At 39.6% G+C, this 16,672-nt stretch overlaps 1 protein-coding gene and 1 long non-coding RNA gene across 3 annotated transcripts in view; one reads left to right on the top strand and one right to left on the bottom strand.

The window, feature by feature from the left end:
* The window catches only part of CPPED1 (calcineurin like phosphoesterase domain containing 1), a 50,035-nt gene extending 43,835 nt beyond the window's left edge, over nucleotides 1-6,200 (bottom strand). For both annotated transcript variants that reach the window (XM_030002147.2, XM_030002148.1), the window contains exon 1: nucleotides 6,011-6,200. In XM_030002147.2, the coding sequence (XP_029858007.1) occupies nucleotides 6,011-6,074 (64 nt within the window). In that variant the 5' untranslated portion in view covers nucleotides 6,075-6,200. The remainder of the gene's footprint in view (nucleotides 1-6,010) is intronic.
* Nucleotides 6,201-6,770: 570 nt separating this feature from the next.
* Nucleotides 6,771-8,449, top strand: LOC115335858. The gene is made up of 2 exons (XR_003921560.1): nucleotides 6,771-6,882; nucleotides 7,888-8,449. It is a non-coding gene; the product is annotated as an uncharacterized LOC115335858 (long non-coding RNA).
* The last annotated feature ends 8,223 nt before the right edge of the window (nucleotides 8,450-16,672 follow it).

A 16,672-nucleotide genomic window follows, 5' to 3' on the forward strand; every position in this document is an offset into this window, starting at 1 on the left:
CATGTAGTACCGGTGGGATTTCCACTATTTCCCTAGTGGGATTTTTTTTAAATTACATTGATTGGTTTCAACTGTATATTGGTTTTCTTCTTCCTCTACACTCTACAGAATTTCATGGAAACAAATTAGTTATGAAAAGTTACTCCTGTCCATAATCTCTCTCTATACACTATTGTATCAGAGGAGAATAGACATGGACACATTCCTAGTGCTTGCTCAGTATACCATGGGCAGTAATAAATACAAAAAATGCCCCCATTCTCACGTTGGGTTTGCCAGGGGAATTAATTTCACTTCTCTGATAGATCACAAAATAGCAAATACGTGTACATGGTTCCCTGCCTGAGCTGTCTCTGCCTACAAAGCGTGCCTGCGACTCTCTTTCTAGGTAAAATTGGACAAGAAGCACAACCTTGGTTTTCTAAAGAAGGAAGGAAGGAAAATGAAATCTTTTTAAGTGAAGGCAGTATTTATATATCACAAACAACACAAAAGGCAAAAACTTTTTCCTTGCAATTGTTCTGCAGTCCACCTTTAAAGGAAATTGTTTTAATTCCTCTCAGTCCTGGAATAGCTTGAAAAACAATAAAGGACTTGCACTAAATCCTTAGTAATTCCTTGTTTAATATTGAAACATTATCAATAATTATGGCTTCAAAAACACCATCGTTATTGTCTGTATGTCCAAATACAAAAGATTTCAATCTAATGAAATATGCATTCCTTTCAGCTGTATTTTCCATGTGTTCCTGAGAGACTACCAAAGATACGACTATTGAAGGTTTTGATGAATGACCAAGGCAACCTATTATGGAAGGCGCAATTTTATGCATCAGGGAAAAAAACCCTTCAAAACAGGTATCAAAATACATTTTTCAGAGAGCAAATAAAACCCTTTGAAAGAGTAATTATTGTAGAAATTATATACGGTGAGCCTAAACTACAGAGCTAATGTCAGTAGAAACACTGACAGAATAACAGTTTCTCAAATAAATTAGGCAGTGCTACTGTTTTTAAAATATATACTTTTAAACTTCTTAGATAACTATCAAGGTAGGAAATGCCCCCTCAGATACAGTTTATTTGTACTGAGGGCTACAGAATGCTAAACTCTAGTTATGCCTGTATGCCCACCCCCAAATTTAACATGTAAACTCATTACAGAAACTTTACAGCCCAAGACTGTAGGTGTGAAGGGGGGTGGCTTGCATAATGACAAGGTGAAGTCACAGAAAGTTGCTCAAAACCCACGTAAAAATTTGCCTAATTCATATGAGAGTTGGAGACAGTATTGGGAATGGAATATGCTAGCTGGGAAGCAGTTCTGATCAGTGCTCAAAAATATTACTGTTGAAGAGCTCTAGAACAGTAATCATAATGTGCCAAGATCCAACACTCGTGAAAGCAAGAAAAAATAAGAAATCAACTGTGGTTGTACTTAATTTCAAAGGAAGGCGAATTATATGTAATTACGATGCTTTTAAAAAGTGCAAAAATCCTTGAAGGCAGCGTGGAAACTATTCAAAGACACTATCCCGGAGTCTCACACCATATGCACAGCATTTACTAAGAACTTCAGAAACCAAAAAGAATCCAGACTGACTAAACAACATAAACAGCAGCCATAAGGACGCTAGTAAGAGCAGGACAGCATCCTTCAAAAAGCTAAAGCATCCAAATAAAGAAAACAGGGAAGATTTTATACACTGGAAAGTTAGATACAAGAGTCCAATAAGTCAAGCTAGAAAAACTGAAGAACAACTGGGAATAGCATAAATCTGAAAACTAATACAGCCCTTTTTAGAGGAATTAGGAGCAGGTAGCCTGCCAGACACTCACTAAGGCTAACAGATGTTCCAGACGTGCAAGATGCACCCAAAGATAAAGGCAGAGCAGAAAAAAACAATGTAAAATTTTATATCCACGTTTGTTGTGAAGGAACTTGTGAAGATCTAATGCCAGAATTCTCCCTTAGAGACAGTGCATCGGATCTGTCTCAAATCAAAATACCAGTAGAAGATTCAACAAATAGACACGAACAATAACAAACCACTCAGATTAGGTGGCATCCACAGAACTCAAAAGTAAAAAACAGCTAACCCCCGTGGAGTTACCTCTTGCTTAAAACTGCCTTTGTACCAGAGGAGCAGGAAGATGGCCAGTATCATACCTGCATTTAAAAGGGTTTTCCAAGCAGTCTGGTAACTACTGACTGCAAAACTGGCATCTGTACAGGCAGGTTAATGGAAACTGTAACAAAGACAGTAACTATTGCACTTAACTGATTCATCAGAAAGAGTAATCGACTGGTTTTACATGGACAAGGAATATCCACTTGATACCATCTCCAAGAGGTATCTGACAGTTACTCATCAAAGACTCTTAAGGAAGCCAAGCTGTCTTGAAATATGAAAGTCTTTGCGTATATAAAAAACTGGTAAGAAAAAAAGAACAAGACGCACAGATCCCACCTGAATCTGTACTGGGACAGATAACTGTTCAACAGATTCAAAACAATCTGTAACAGCAACTGAATAAGGAGGAAATTATATTTGCTAAAACTAAGCTATTTAGCAGCATGAGAATAAGGCCTGGTTGTGAAAAACTGGGGAGAGACTTCATTACGCAGCGACAATTCAAGCAAGCAGATGAACTGCAATGCAGAAAAGTGCAGGATAGCGCACACGGGAAAAACACCACCAACTTCATATAATCAATGATAGTTCTAACAAGTGCTACAAAGAAAAGTCAGCTCAACATTCAGTAATGGCAAAAAAGCAGAGATAGGAAAGGAATAGAGAAGAGAGCAAACAAAAAGTAAGAGAAGCAACTGATTAAACTTAAAGAGTTTGCAAAAGATTGGTGAGGGAGGCAAGACAGAGGAACATAAAATCACATGTGGAAATGAGAACATGAGTATGCAATGCTGGTTATCTGCCTCTTCCAGATAAGGGTTTTGGAACCATCAGCTAAAACTAGCAAAACACAGGTTCAAAACAGAGACATTTCTCAAACAGTTAAGCTGATGGTACTATCACTTGTTTAGTTACTTGAAAAAAGTGCTCTACGTACTTTCAGAGAAATTCTTTGCACAGCATGCTACTGGCATACTTGGCACAAAAACCCAAACCAAACCAAAAAAACCCCATGACTTTTTAGAAGTGGTGAAGACAGAATTTACCCAAATATATGGTCCTGTTTCTTCACTAAAATACTAATAAAAGTAGTAGACATCTGAAGCATAATTTCACATGGGTAGAAAAGACAGACAATTTATTAAAAAAGTAAAGCCAAAGCAAACAGAGGTATCTTGCCAATAAAGTAGGGTATTTATGCACTGTTTTCTACTATGCTCCATTGATTACATGGATAATTTAGATCCCTGACCTTGAGCTTCTGATTCACACATGTCAGATACCAAGAGTAGATTAGAGCAGGTTACAGGTATAAACTCCACATAATGTGAAAGCAGACTGAACAAATTACTATTAGGGAATAGGGTGTGGAAGAGTGATTTTGCAGAAAGGGTAGTAAGAAAAAAAAAGGAAATTAAGCTCTCAATGGTGACTCTCAAATTTTAAAAGGAAACAGTGTGCCAAGCCATAGCAATGGTAGTAAATATTTTGTGTAGCTACCTGTTTAACAGAAGGAGTGAAACCTAAGGACTGAGGAAAACAACAAAACACAAATACCTGATTTTCATCTTAAACTGCAAGAAACTTTTCCTCAGTTTTGTCAGTCCTTGGTTCTGTTTTTTTCCAATCATTTAGTTATTAAAAGGTTGTGTTGAACTTTAGCCTCTTAAGAAAGAGCTAAGTAAACTACTGACAAAGAAACATTGTACCCAAAGATGGTAGCTGGACTATCATAGCCTAAAAAGTCCTGAACAAGATTAAAAACAACCAGTCGGTAACAAACAAGGACACTTCAGGAGAAAGAAACAGACCTGGAAAACTGATAACCCAAATCACATTTTTTTCTTCCATGTTTAAGGCAATTTTCAAGAAGTACTTACATGAAGCTTTTGTTCAGAAATTTTTACACTGCTGTTGAGCACTCCTTTTGTTACAATTTCACTATACAGTTGATATAACTAGATGGCTTGTCTGCCATCTGTCCCCTCAACAAATGCTAGGCATTCTGTTCCAAACCAACCACACCATCTGCAATTAATAGGTTGCCAGAATGACTGTATACATATACTTCACATGCTCAGAGTTGGTGATTTTTCTTTATTTGGCAACAAGCAAAGCCAAATATTTCCAATAAAACCCAAGAAAATACCACAAAATTGTTGGGATTGAATAGGCTTGCCCACCTCACCAAACCAATACAATTTGTAATTTATAAACAAATACAAGGAAATAAAATACCTTCCATGCGTGGCAATAGGAAAAGATTTCTTAACACAGAGCTAGTTATGCACCCAAAAAACCTAGGCATACTGCAGAACCTCCATCCTTGGGAGAATTTTACAAACAGGTGACATACAGATAGATGTTCAACATAATTCTCCGTTGGTCCAGCCACAAGACAAGAACCAGCAGTCAGCAGGTGGCTGCCATCTTTTGGCTTGGCAGTGGCCTCATTACCTTATTCACCTGGGAGGAGGCAAGTCTAGAAGGATGTCTCCTATGGAGCGGGTTTATACTCAGGCACTACTGATGTCAGATATAGAAAATCCTGTGGTAGATTAGAAAGTGCTGTTTTAAATTAAGTTAGTTAACCAAGATCATTCTGATGTTTTCTATTCTTCCTGTTTAATGGTGCCTCACCTGGAGCACTAATTCTGACCATTTCTGTTCTTCCTGATTGATTGTGCATCCCTCTTGGCAGGAAAAGAACCATTGACCTGATACAGAGCAACTTAGCCATCAAAGTGAGGAGGGGATACCTCCTCAAATGACCACCAAAGACCACCCGAGACCCCTGTGCATGTAGAGAAGGCATCTGATGTATCATGGTTATGTGATCCTATGCATATGCATTAGATAGTTTGAATATATACTAGGTAGGAGTAGTTTAATAAATTAGATGCAATTGTTACTGTATAAAAGGGACGCACCTGATGAATCTGGTGTGCTTGATTTGTGGAAAGTCCACTGAGCACCCTGCGCAGAATAAAGCAGTATCTCTCCTGAGTGTGTGAAATCGGTCTATTGCACACCGGGTAGCAAATCCTCTTTTAGAACAACACTACCAGCCGAGGGGGTTAATGGTGCCGTTTCTGCACAGCGTGGAAGCGCCAGGGGAGGAACTAGCTGCTGACCTCTACCCTGAGAGAGGCTGAAGCACCTTGAAGAAACTGGGATCTTATCCAGTTGCATCCGTTATGGTACACCTGCCTTTCATTTAAGTAACATAAACAACGAGCTACCTGTAACCTGTTAGGTCACCCCTATAGGTACAAACACATGATAGCATAGTGCCAGCACCAGCAGTGTCACAAGCTACGGAGATCAGGTTTAGCAGCACCGGCGAGCATTTTAACACGAATCTGGTGCTGGACACCGCTAACATCTTCTCCACGGGAGCCGGAGCCACCCACGCTGCGGACAGGACCGCGGGGCAAACGCTTCAAGGCGCCTCTGCTCTCCAGCTAACGCGGTAACAAACTTCGGAGGCTTCGGACGCGCCCCGCCACAGCAGGAGGGCCGCGGGCTGCCGCAGCTCCGCGTTCAGCCGAACCCCGCAGCCCGGCAGCAGCAGGCGGTACTCGGCCCGCTGCCCCGAGCGGGGGGCTCCCTATCACGGGCCTCCTGGCGCCGGCAGACGGCCCACGGCCCTGTCCCAGTCCCTCCGAGCGCCTGCCCTACGTCTCCCACCCCCCCCGCGCCAGTAAGCGCTCCTCCCGCTGCCCCCGGGGAAAGCCCCGGGCCTCCCCTCCACACGCCCCTCCCGCACTACCCGCCCGGCTGCGCGGCGGGGAAGAGAGCCCGCCGGAACCCGCAGCCCTATGCCGAGGTTCCGCCCGGCGCTCCCGCCTCGGCGCGGGCCCCGCGGCGCGTACCTTGGCGGAAGGCGGTCAGAGTCCTGCCTCGGGCTTTCAGAAACGCGTCCCCCTCCGTCGCCATAGCTCCCGCCCGCCGTGCGGCCGCTGCCGGGAGCCGCCACCTGGCCCCGGGACGGCGAGGGGGCGGCACCGCCTCCGCCGGGGGCGGTGCCTGGGCGCGGGCGGGAGAAGCCCCGCCGGAGGCCGCGCTGGCGGCGCAGGGCAGCTGGGCCTGGGCACGGCCGACAGCGGGGGGGTGGTCAGGCGGCTACGTAGGGAGAGGCTCCCCGGGGAGAGAGGCGGGGGCACGGCCCCGGGGGCAGGTGCGCTGCGGCGTGGCTCCCCGGCGCCGCCATGTTCGGGAGGCGGCGGGGGCCGTTGGGGCGAGGGGTGGCGCGGCGACATGGCGGCCGCGGGCGGGCTGGCTTGCGGTGTTTGCGGGTGAGAGCGCAGCCTCCGGGAGTGGAGCCTGCCCCCCAAAAGCGCAGGCTTTTAAATGAATAATAATAAAAAAAGTAATAGATTGCCTTCGTTTTCAACTTTTTCCTAACCTGCGAAGTAAACCGGTGTCATCTGAAAGCATTGGCAGCCTTCCTCTGTACCTTGAGGGGATGTTCTCCAGGTCGGATTTCCTCTTAGCGCTAATTGCACTCACGAAGTTAGACATCACCAACAACTGCTCTTTGAAAAAGAGAAGAAACAAAGTTACACGGAAAAGGCAAAGGCACGGTGTCTGCCCCCGCTGCCTGCTCTCGCGGACCCCAGCCTGGCTGCCTCCGGCCTGGCCCTGCGTTGCCCACGGGCCTTGGCCGTGGCTGTGGGCAGTGTGGTGGGCAGCTGCCACGGCCCACGCGGCTTCCATTTTTCTCTGCACCAGGCTACACAGTCAGGTAATAACAGAAATACATGAATAACTGAAATAACCCTTGCAAGGCAATGTTTACTTAATCTTTTCTGGACTGGAGTCCCTTTTTGACCTAGCAATACAGGAAGGATAACATGGTTGCGATTTCCCCGTCGAACAGCTGGGACCCCATTATTCTGCACTGTGTGACATGCAGAGTTCTGAGTGCCTCTTTATTCGTCTTGTGAAATCTGTAGCAAAGCACTAGATAAGGTTCCTGTTATCAACTAATACGCATTCCTATGGCTGGATTATTTTTCCATCTGTAAAATGGGGGTATTATTATCCCCAAATGCGAACAGTTTCATTCCTGCTTGTAAACTGCTTGATGATCATTAGATGGAAAGCGCTAGAGGAAGTCTTTTTTATTAAGTAGTTTTTGTCAATTCCCCTCTTTATGAGGCAGCATTTGGTACATTAAGCAAGTAAATACTAAAGTGCATTTTTGACTCTCAGGTGCAGCCTGATCATGGTCTAATGCTGGAACCGCTCGTGCTAATGTAAGAGCAATTGGCTGAATGATCCAAAGAGATTTTTGACCTTCTTTGTTTCTTTTCCATTTTCTTCTCATCTGCTTAATAGGGCTGAGTAGTTATATACCAGAATATATGGCTGCTGTATGACTTCAGCTAAACTCAGGATGAATTTTGCAAGTGAAATACTATCAGGATCAGGCCAAAAAGTGTAGAGATAACATTACTGTTTTGGCAAGACAGCATACTGTAGTTTTGTAGCATAAGGATGTGAGCTTGTGATCAGCACACCCAATTACCTTTGTCTTAACCTGGATGTGTTGCTAAAGGCAACCATTTTTCTTAAGTCAAGTTATGCACGTCTGAAAGACTGAATCAGATCTGGCAGAGATGTGGATTCTAAGATCTTCTAGATTTATCTAAATCTCTGTACATTCACAGCTCTTTTTTCTAGGCATGTGTAGGGGGCTCTCTTCTACAAAACTCTGTTGTCAGTACTGTATTTGATCTCTTTGCAGGATGGGTCATGGATAAGCCTCAGGATGCTCAGCTCTTTCTAGGTGATGACTATGGTGAATATGCAGCATGCCTGCATTGCCTCCTCTTCACATGGACTCCTCTGATACTACATCAGCTTAAGTATTGTCTACTGTAATGAGGATGCCACAAGAAATTTCCATTTTGTAATTTAAACACATTTTCTTTTGATTTTGCAGCCTAAGTGCCGAAGTGTTTTCATCTGCAGAAATAAAGGAACATTTGGATATAAACGTGAGAACTGAGGATGGGGAGTGTATATGCAGGAGGGGGATTTCTGCTCTCTCCTGCTTCCTTTACTCTGCCAAATTTGAAGTATGCATTTTTGAAGCCAAGATCATGGACCAAATGCTATACAGCTAAACTCATTTTACTATGACTAGATAGTTTAAAGTTACTACCAATCTATGTTAGTTTAATTATAGATTTTAATGGACTTATTCCAGATGAGGCCTAGATTAAGCAGCAGAATTTTGTCATAGGACTTGATTTGTTATACAAAGTGTCATGAATATAATGACACTGAATAAATAATTTACAGTACCACGTGTCTGGTCTTATTTATAGAGTACAAATTGAGAATAATTCTAGTAATTTTAAAAAGTTAGTGTGAGCATACAGAGGAGAATATACCATTGTGGAAGAGCACCCAGTATATTGAAAATAAGATAGAGAAAAAGTGAGAAATTGAGGCATTGAAAAGGAAATGCTTATATAAGGTTTAGCTTAGTAATGACTGTGATTAGAATAGTGCAGATCTGAGGAGTCCAGATCTTCTAAGACTTATTCTAGTACACATTAGATCATGCTGCCAATACTTACAGTTCTTAACAACTTAGAAGTTCTGAAAAATCCAGTAGCAGACACTCCATTTCTTACTGCAATTTAAAGTATGATTGTATGCACTTCAAGAGACCTAGATAAAGTACTAATAAAACAAGTAAATAATTCTAAAATACACTATCTCTGATGAGCAATTCATATCAAGAGCAAAATAGTCAAAGCAGTGGTTGAAGGAGGGAATCCTTTCTCTATTCTCAGCAAATGACAAGAAGACAGCAAATAGCAAAAATGGAAGAATACAAACGGTGAAAAGGACAGAACAGGGTTGGTCTAGACATTGGAATGAAAAGTACAAAGCACAGACAGATATGCAGATTTGAAAATAAACCATTTTAATCTTATATATAGAATAGAATGACTATCTGCCATCTGGAATTCAGGGAATCCAGTGAAGGTTGGAGGTGTAAACAACACAGACAGGATTATCAACATCTGTTTTCAGTGCATGCTAATATATATGAGTCCTCAAGGGATAAGTTAGAGAAAATAATGGGAATTAATAAAACCTGATGATATAAAAAGGATCACATCATTGTATTTGTTTAGAGACAATATGGATTTACACACACTGAAAATAAATAATGCATACAATGTATCATCATCAAGTCTGTTTTCTATTAATCTTTTGTTCCAGCTCCCATAAATCTTTTAAGAGGACAGCATTCCTAGCAGATGTAACATTTTGGAAGGTTTGGCATATGATATCCCTCCTATTCTTCTCCCCAGAACAGCTAATGGATAAAATTCAGTAAGTTTCGAAAACTTACAGTAGTATCTTATATTAGTATCTTATATTAGTAGTATCTTATATTATATTATATCTCCTGTTCCATTGCTGAGAGTAAAAGACTCCAGGATGAGTATGCTGGTATAAATATATAAAGCAATCTAAGCCTAAAATGTTACAGAATATGATAAAACTTAAGGTCTGCTCCTTTGACATTCTGTACGAACATGACTGAATTACTACACTAAAGAGTGCTTATCAATGCTAAAAAAAAAAAAAAGTCCTGTTAATACTTTGCCTTGATACCAAATGGCTTTCCATTTTCAAAGGCCCCACAAAACAATATAAAAAAAATATTTAAAATGTTTTGCACAAACCAACTTAAAAAGATTGGTTGACCAGGACCAATATTTTTTGCTAGGAAGGGAACAATGATGACATTGATTATTTCCACAGTTAAGAATTCACAATGTAATTGATTTTTATCTATCTGACTCATTTAGTGTGGGCAGGCTCCATTTGTTCAAGAAACCTGTAATATATTCCTTGAATCACTGTAACTATGAGAGATATAAAAGTTGATGTAATGAGTTAAACACACTATTTAACTCAATTTGTTTTGCACACTGAATTCCCATTTCTGACACAGATACAGGTTCTATCTAGATCTACTGGTCGTTTTTGTAAGATGTCTCATTCATTTTGTGTGCTGCCAAATATTCAAGAGTTCTGCTTTATTCAGGGTGCCTCTGATTTTGGATTTCCCTATCCTGAGATTTCATTTTCAGGTACACGGAGTACTTGCACCTTTCATTGAGTAATTGAGACTCAGGCTGCCAGCAAATTCAAAAGTCATGACCAGTAATGACTCCAGTGAATGAAAGAGCTAGACTAGAAGAAATTATTTGATCTGGTGCATATTTTTGACATGTTAGGTGTTTACTCCTGAAGAGCCATGGATGTTTGGGTCATGAGTTTGCACTGAAACTACTAGACAGAAAAAATGCATAGGAGTCTAGCAGGGCTAGAACTAGGTGAAAAAACCAGGCTTTAACTGAAGTACCCACTTCCAAAATTATGCAGAAAATTTGTGATTCACTGCCACCTCATCCTGAACTATCTAAGAACTTTCTGACTTAAATGTTCTCCAGAATTATTCCAGTCAGATTTGGACAGCATTTACCTACTATCTAAAGTTTATGATCCCTGCTGCTCATCAAGACCTGTCCAGTCACAAATGGAAGGGAATTAGGCATATAAATAGATTTGAAGAAACTGTTCAGTATATATATATATATACACATATATGTGTGTGTTTTTAGAGTACTGTAGGCTTCAAGTATATACTATTGGACTTGGTCTAAGAAGCAAATCTAGATTTAAGAGCTTTTAATTCACATCCAGATCTAAAATTTGGCCTTGTTGGACTTTTCTTATTTTTAAACAAACAGATTTTCCATTAATGTACAAGCAAAGCAGCAATCTGGCAGAAGCAGCAGTATTTAGTTTATGCATCTGTATGCATGACTCTCAGATTCCTTTCTCCTTCTTTGCTGATAAATGACATTTTATTAGAAAAAAATAAAACCCCAGATGATCATTAACTGCAGTTGCTATTTCTGCCAAAAAAAAAATCAAAGAAGCAGCAATCCTTCAAGTATTAAAATTCAATAAACAATCAGAGCACTTAGATGTTTTTTCAGCTAGGCATACAACAAGGACATTCCTGTTTTACCATTACATTGATTAACTCAAAATGCATTGCAAATGTACTGGGCAAATCCCTTTGTTTCCTTGCTCAAAGCAGAAAATTATTTTTCAGACTGGAAAAACTAATTTTTACATTACAGGTGACATGCAAACAATTTGGGTTTTTTGAAAAAAATGATACTTCCTTTTTCTTGCTTTCTTCTATAAAGAGAATTCATCCTCTATCATAAAAAGGGAAATGTTTTTTGGCCACCTAAATTTTAGCAGGTAGGGTCTTCGCAGCTCACTTGTTTAACCAAATATATTTTTGAGAAGCACTTGTACATCACCATTCTGACAGAATATAACAAGCTGGACATAAAGAAATGACGACTTCAGATTACTCTGAGAAAAAAAATAGTCTTAGTGATTACAAGAAAACTATGAAAGAGGAACCATTGTCATACCACTTTGCAAAGTTGTAGCTTCTGCTACACAGTGAGGTTTGACACCACAGAACTGTCCTCTGTGTGAGTAGAAACTGTAGTTACACATTAATCAGGCAAGTAAACCCTCTTGTTGATTGGCATTCACGGGTCCCAGACTACCACTACTCTCCCCTCAAAATACAGCCTTACCAATAGATTGCATCAGCAGTTGAGAGAATCTTTGCTGCCTTGGAGAATTATTTATGTCCCTTAAAGCCTTCATAGAACTCTTTTACACATTAGTATTCACTCATGTTGTGTGCCAGGTTTTGCATGTGAAATAGATCTTAAAATTGACTTTACCATCTGTGATGTCACTAATATAGCAGTCAGTGAACTTCCTGAAACAGGATGACTATGAAGGATGCATCTATTTTGCCACGGATTTCTATAAAACAAAATGTTTTTCAGTAATTAAAGCTGGAGATGAACAAAGAAGGTACTCTGGGAAAACCACAGATTAATTTAAGCATAAATGACCCATTTAAGTTTTTTCTTCACTCAAGTAATGACTGAAGAAAATGAGTTCAGAGACTGATGGAGGATGCTGAATAGGTAATTATTGCTATTACAAACCTCTTAGTTTAATTTGTAGGAAATATTATTTGAAAATTAAATAGTACTTGATTTTTTAATGTTTCAGTGTGGACTCTCTTTCAGCTGTGTCTAGCACTTTTATTTCTCAGAATTTCAAGGGCCTTTCCTTTTCCATTAATAATAGTATTAGATAACCAGAAGGATCCATTTTTCAACAGTATTATCTCAGCAATAAATTACATTTTCCACTTCTCTCAGGTTCCTGGTCTAAAGATCTGTAGGTGTTTTACAGGCCTTGGGTAAAAAGAGATAGAGATCAAATCTGGACAGAGGTAGAGGCACACAGAGGCTTATTTATGAGCGAAGACATAACATGCACCACAAAGCTTCTACTTTCAAAATTAATAATAGATGAGGACAAGACTGCATGACCTACAAGGCAAAAGTAATCCACCTGTTTTGTACTAGCCCTTCACTTCAACTACTCTCCTCCTTCTCTCCTGTGTTTGTGATGATTTTTTTCAGATTTCTTCCAGTTGTACTTATTCATAACAACTAAGTCAATGACAGCAAACACTGTGTGTATTCCCATAGTGGTGGTTTTTTAAATTTTTTAACCCTCCAATATTTTTCAAATCTCTTTTACAAATGTAACAGAGTCCAATGTCCAAATATAAAAAAGCAGACTTTAATTGACAATAGAAAAGTGGCTTTCCCATGCCTTGAATTTCTTCTGTTTTAAAACAATGGAGAACTAAAATTTTATTCATGGAAATACTGCTTGATCTTGTCAATACATTTGTACATTTGCTGAAGTATGATCACAATAAAGACATGTCCCCTGTACAGCAGGCAAAATAAAGAAATTAACTGAAGTGCCTCTTCTCCAGATGACTTGGAACCATTAAAGACAATTTTGATGTTTGCCAGTTGGTTGCAGGCATATGCAGTAGAGAATGTGTAGAAGCTATATGTTCTGTACAACAGTAGGCTAAGAATGAGAAGAGTGCTACATTCAATGCTTAGCAAATTTACTTTTTGGAAAATTTACCCAGTGACCTTGCAAAATGAACTGCTCCATCCATTTTTGCTTCAGACACTCCAGCTTTAAAATCAGATAAAACTAAGACTCTACTGCTATGAAGCCTAGTCAGGCTTGTTCAACAAGCATGGTGGAGTCATTGAATGCTGTTGTTCAGGAGTGGGTCTGAGAGTGGGAAAATTACATAATGGCAATCCAAAGAAGAAGAGAGACTGAAGGCCATTTGTCTAAAGGGATGCACTCAACAAGCAAAGATGTAACCAACCATGTTTAACCATGGCATGTTGATGACACCCATTTGACAACAGAGAGTCTGGCTGCAAATCTATGGTCTTGAACTTATGCAATGGTCTTACTCTATAGACTAAGCTACTGGAATGAATGATAAAACAGGAACATCCTAAAAATAGTGAAGCACGATTAACATTTTTGTTGAACACAGTGGGATGGATTCATCAACCATAACAATTTTTTGAATAATTAACTGTGCTGAATTTTTCATAAAAAAAGCATAACATTCATACGGTGTAATTATTACAGTGTGAAACATGTTTGAATTAGAACAAGATAACTTTGTCATTGGGTAGGTAAATTCATAGTGTCAGGAAATGTTCTCCTCCCCAGGTTCTAGGAATTATGTGCCTAACATTCTCTTGCAGCACACAGTACAAGCTACTATTAATAATATATCTATAGCTGAACATAAGGTATGGAGGGAGTATTTAAAATGTTTAATTATTCAAATGAAGGAATTAATTGACTGTGCCTTTTTTGCAGTTCCACAATATTTCTAAACATTAGAAGAGCTCAGCATGCTAGGAAGAATATAATAAGTGCCTAGGAGGAAATAAAAACTAAAATAAGTGGAAACTGAAAACTTTCCTAATAACTGAAGCTATGGCATGCACACTGCATATGCTGTCATTTGGAGTTACATGCATAAATCAAAAACATGATACATTCCTATGTATTTGGGCTCCTGAATGGAAAGAAATCAGATAAGAAAAATATGAACTTATCATTCCTAGTAGAGTGTGGGCTGTTGGTGTTTGCATATTAACAACCTAGCCAAGGATCTTGCAGAGATGGCAAGATTGCTGACTGGTGTTGGTATCTACCAATTAGCTTTAATATCAAGAAAATATAAATTTACTGTCTTTTAATCAAATCTGTAGCACACGTGAATTCACAGTAAGATGGGTGGTTATGCATGTGTCCCTTCCCTATAAATCTTTTTTATATTAATATCTTGGCATGAATGGAAGAAATCTTTTCAGGGAAAAGGTACATCACATTCAACTGCTTATAAATGCAGTACAAGGCTTTGATCTTTGGTGTTTAGGCTTAGACTTTCAAGGCGTGTCTCCTTACTCCCATTTCATGATGAGTTCCATAACTCAAAATGTTTTCAGAGAATGCAGTGACCTTTTGAATTGCAGATGCCATAGGAATTATATTGTACTCCAGTGAAAACCTTGAAGAAAGGCCTTGAATGTGAACAAGTACTCACTGATTGGAGAGCCAGTGGAGTATATCTAGTGTTGGTGTAGTACTCATACTTGTCCTACCACTTCAGTTTTGAAGAGCAAAGTGAAGTCCAAATGATTCACAGTTAGGCTTTCCGTAAGCAAGATGATATTCTGCTCACCAAAGAACCTCTTCTCTCTTTTTCTGTCCTTCCTCATATTAATGTGAAGTAGCTTCTTCATCTCTTATTAATGGTTTCTGTTAAGTAAACAAACAAACAAACAAAAACCCAACAGAAAGAAACCAGGGACAAGTTCTTCTTATGCTGAGAAGATGAAAGTAGGGTTCAGAGTCCAGATTCTTTAATCGATTAGGAAGAGGCACCTGACTGCTATCTTCTGCTAGCTATTTAACCTCCATAGAAGAGCATTGGCTGAGACAGACCTCTGTGATCAGCACTTCACTGTTGTTTGTCATGTTTTCCACTAAGTATGCAGACTTTCAGGTTCACCCTTCTGAGGCATCTAACTATCTATATGTCCTATAGAGAGAGCTTATGTATCTGAGTCTGCATTTGAGATTCTTCTCCAAAAGACAGGCATTATAGAAAAACAGTTTAAAGTCAGGCATTTGGAACAGAATAACTGGCTTTGGGGAAAAAGCATATCTATGTATATACATATACAATATGTATATGCACAAAATACGTATATAATATATAAAAAGTGTGATTGATGAATCTGATTCAGTGGGTGAAGATCTTGATGTACTATACCTATTTGACATACAAAATGCGATATAATCCTGTATCAACAAGTTGCACTTTACTACAATATTTACTTCTGTGTATGACAAATTTCTTTTATTCCTGCTTCCAAAACGACAGTACCTTTTTACCTTCATCAGTTCTCAAGCAATTCTAACCTAGTCTCATCTGCCACCATATTGTTTGATTAAAGTGTTAAAGAATCGGTGAGAATTTGCCAGTGCTGAACTTTTGGCAAAATAGCATTCATTATTATACTTCCAAGTTTATCTAGACGGAGATCATCACATTCCTTGCTGGAACAGGCTGATAGGAAAGCAACTATTCTGTTTACCTGTCTAGAAATCTTCAAGGCTCATTTGTCTCAAGAGAAGGTCAAACTTAACTGAAAACTAGGTTGGTTTACATATTTATTTTCAGGCAAGTTATAGTCAAAGTTTAAATATTGTTAAATATAAAATGTATAGCCATATAAACAAGGTATTCATGCAAGTCAGCATATTTTCATTCATCTAGCAAAAAGGAGGAATCTGTGCAGAGAATCAGCATAAAGACTGTGCATAACTTTTGTGTCTCCTGAGCCTTCTTTTGAGAACTTATTTGGGACTGAACTGACTGTTTGTATAAGGCTAAATTTCTTTCCCAGTGCAGGTTTTGTAAGCCAGTATTGCTAAACTGTAATAGGGATCCTCCCACTGTTTTAAGGCATTGAGAGATCTGTACATGGTCTGCTCATGCACTTGATGTGCTACAATACTTGAAGTCCATCTACCGTAAATAAGGATGGGCAGCTTGTCTAGGAACAGGCTAGGAAGCCCTGACCTGAAGAAGCATCTGTTACCTTGCTGTCAGGCAGAAATACTGATACCATAAACAGACTGGTACTAGAATTTCCAGTCTTTCCTCTTGGCTTCCAAAGCCAGAAGAAATCTGTGTAGTTCTGGTGCTGCACTCTATTTTGCCCCTTCAACTCCTCATCAGGCACCCTTTGTCTTAATAAAAAGAGTGATCAATTTTTTACTAACCATCAGCAGAGAATACTTGCTTTTAAGGCTTCTGCCAGGTTTGCTTAATTGGACTCTTTGGATGAAAAAAGCTAGCATAAGGCTATGCTAGTAGTCTCAAAACTCTGCTTTTCACAGTTTAGCACTAATTTGCTTCTGGATAAACTTTGGTTAATCAGATTTCTGCAACTCAGGCAAATAAA

This window comes from Aquila chrysaetos, chromosome 25, assembly GCF_900496995.4.
Source record: "Aquila chrysaetos chrysaetos chromosome 25, bAquChr1.4, whole genome shotgun sequence".
In the NCBI taxonomy this organism is placed as follows: domain Eukaryota; kingdom Metazoa; phylum Chordata; class Aves; order Accipitriformes; family Accipitridae; genus Aquila; species Aquila chrysaetos.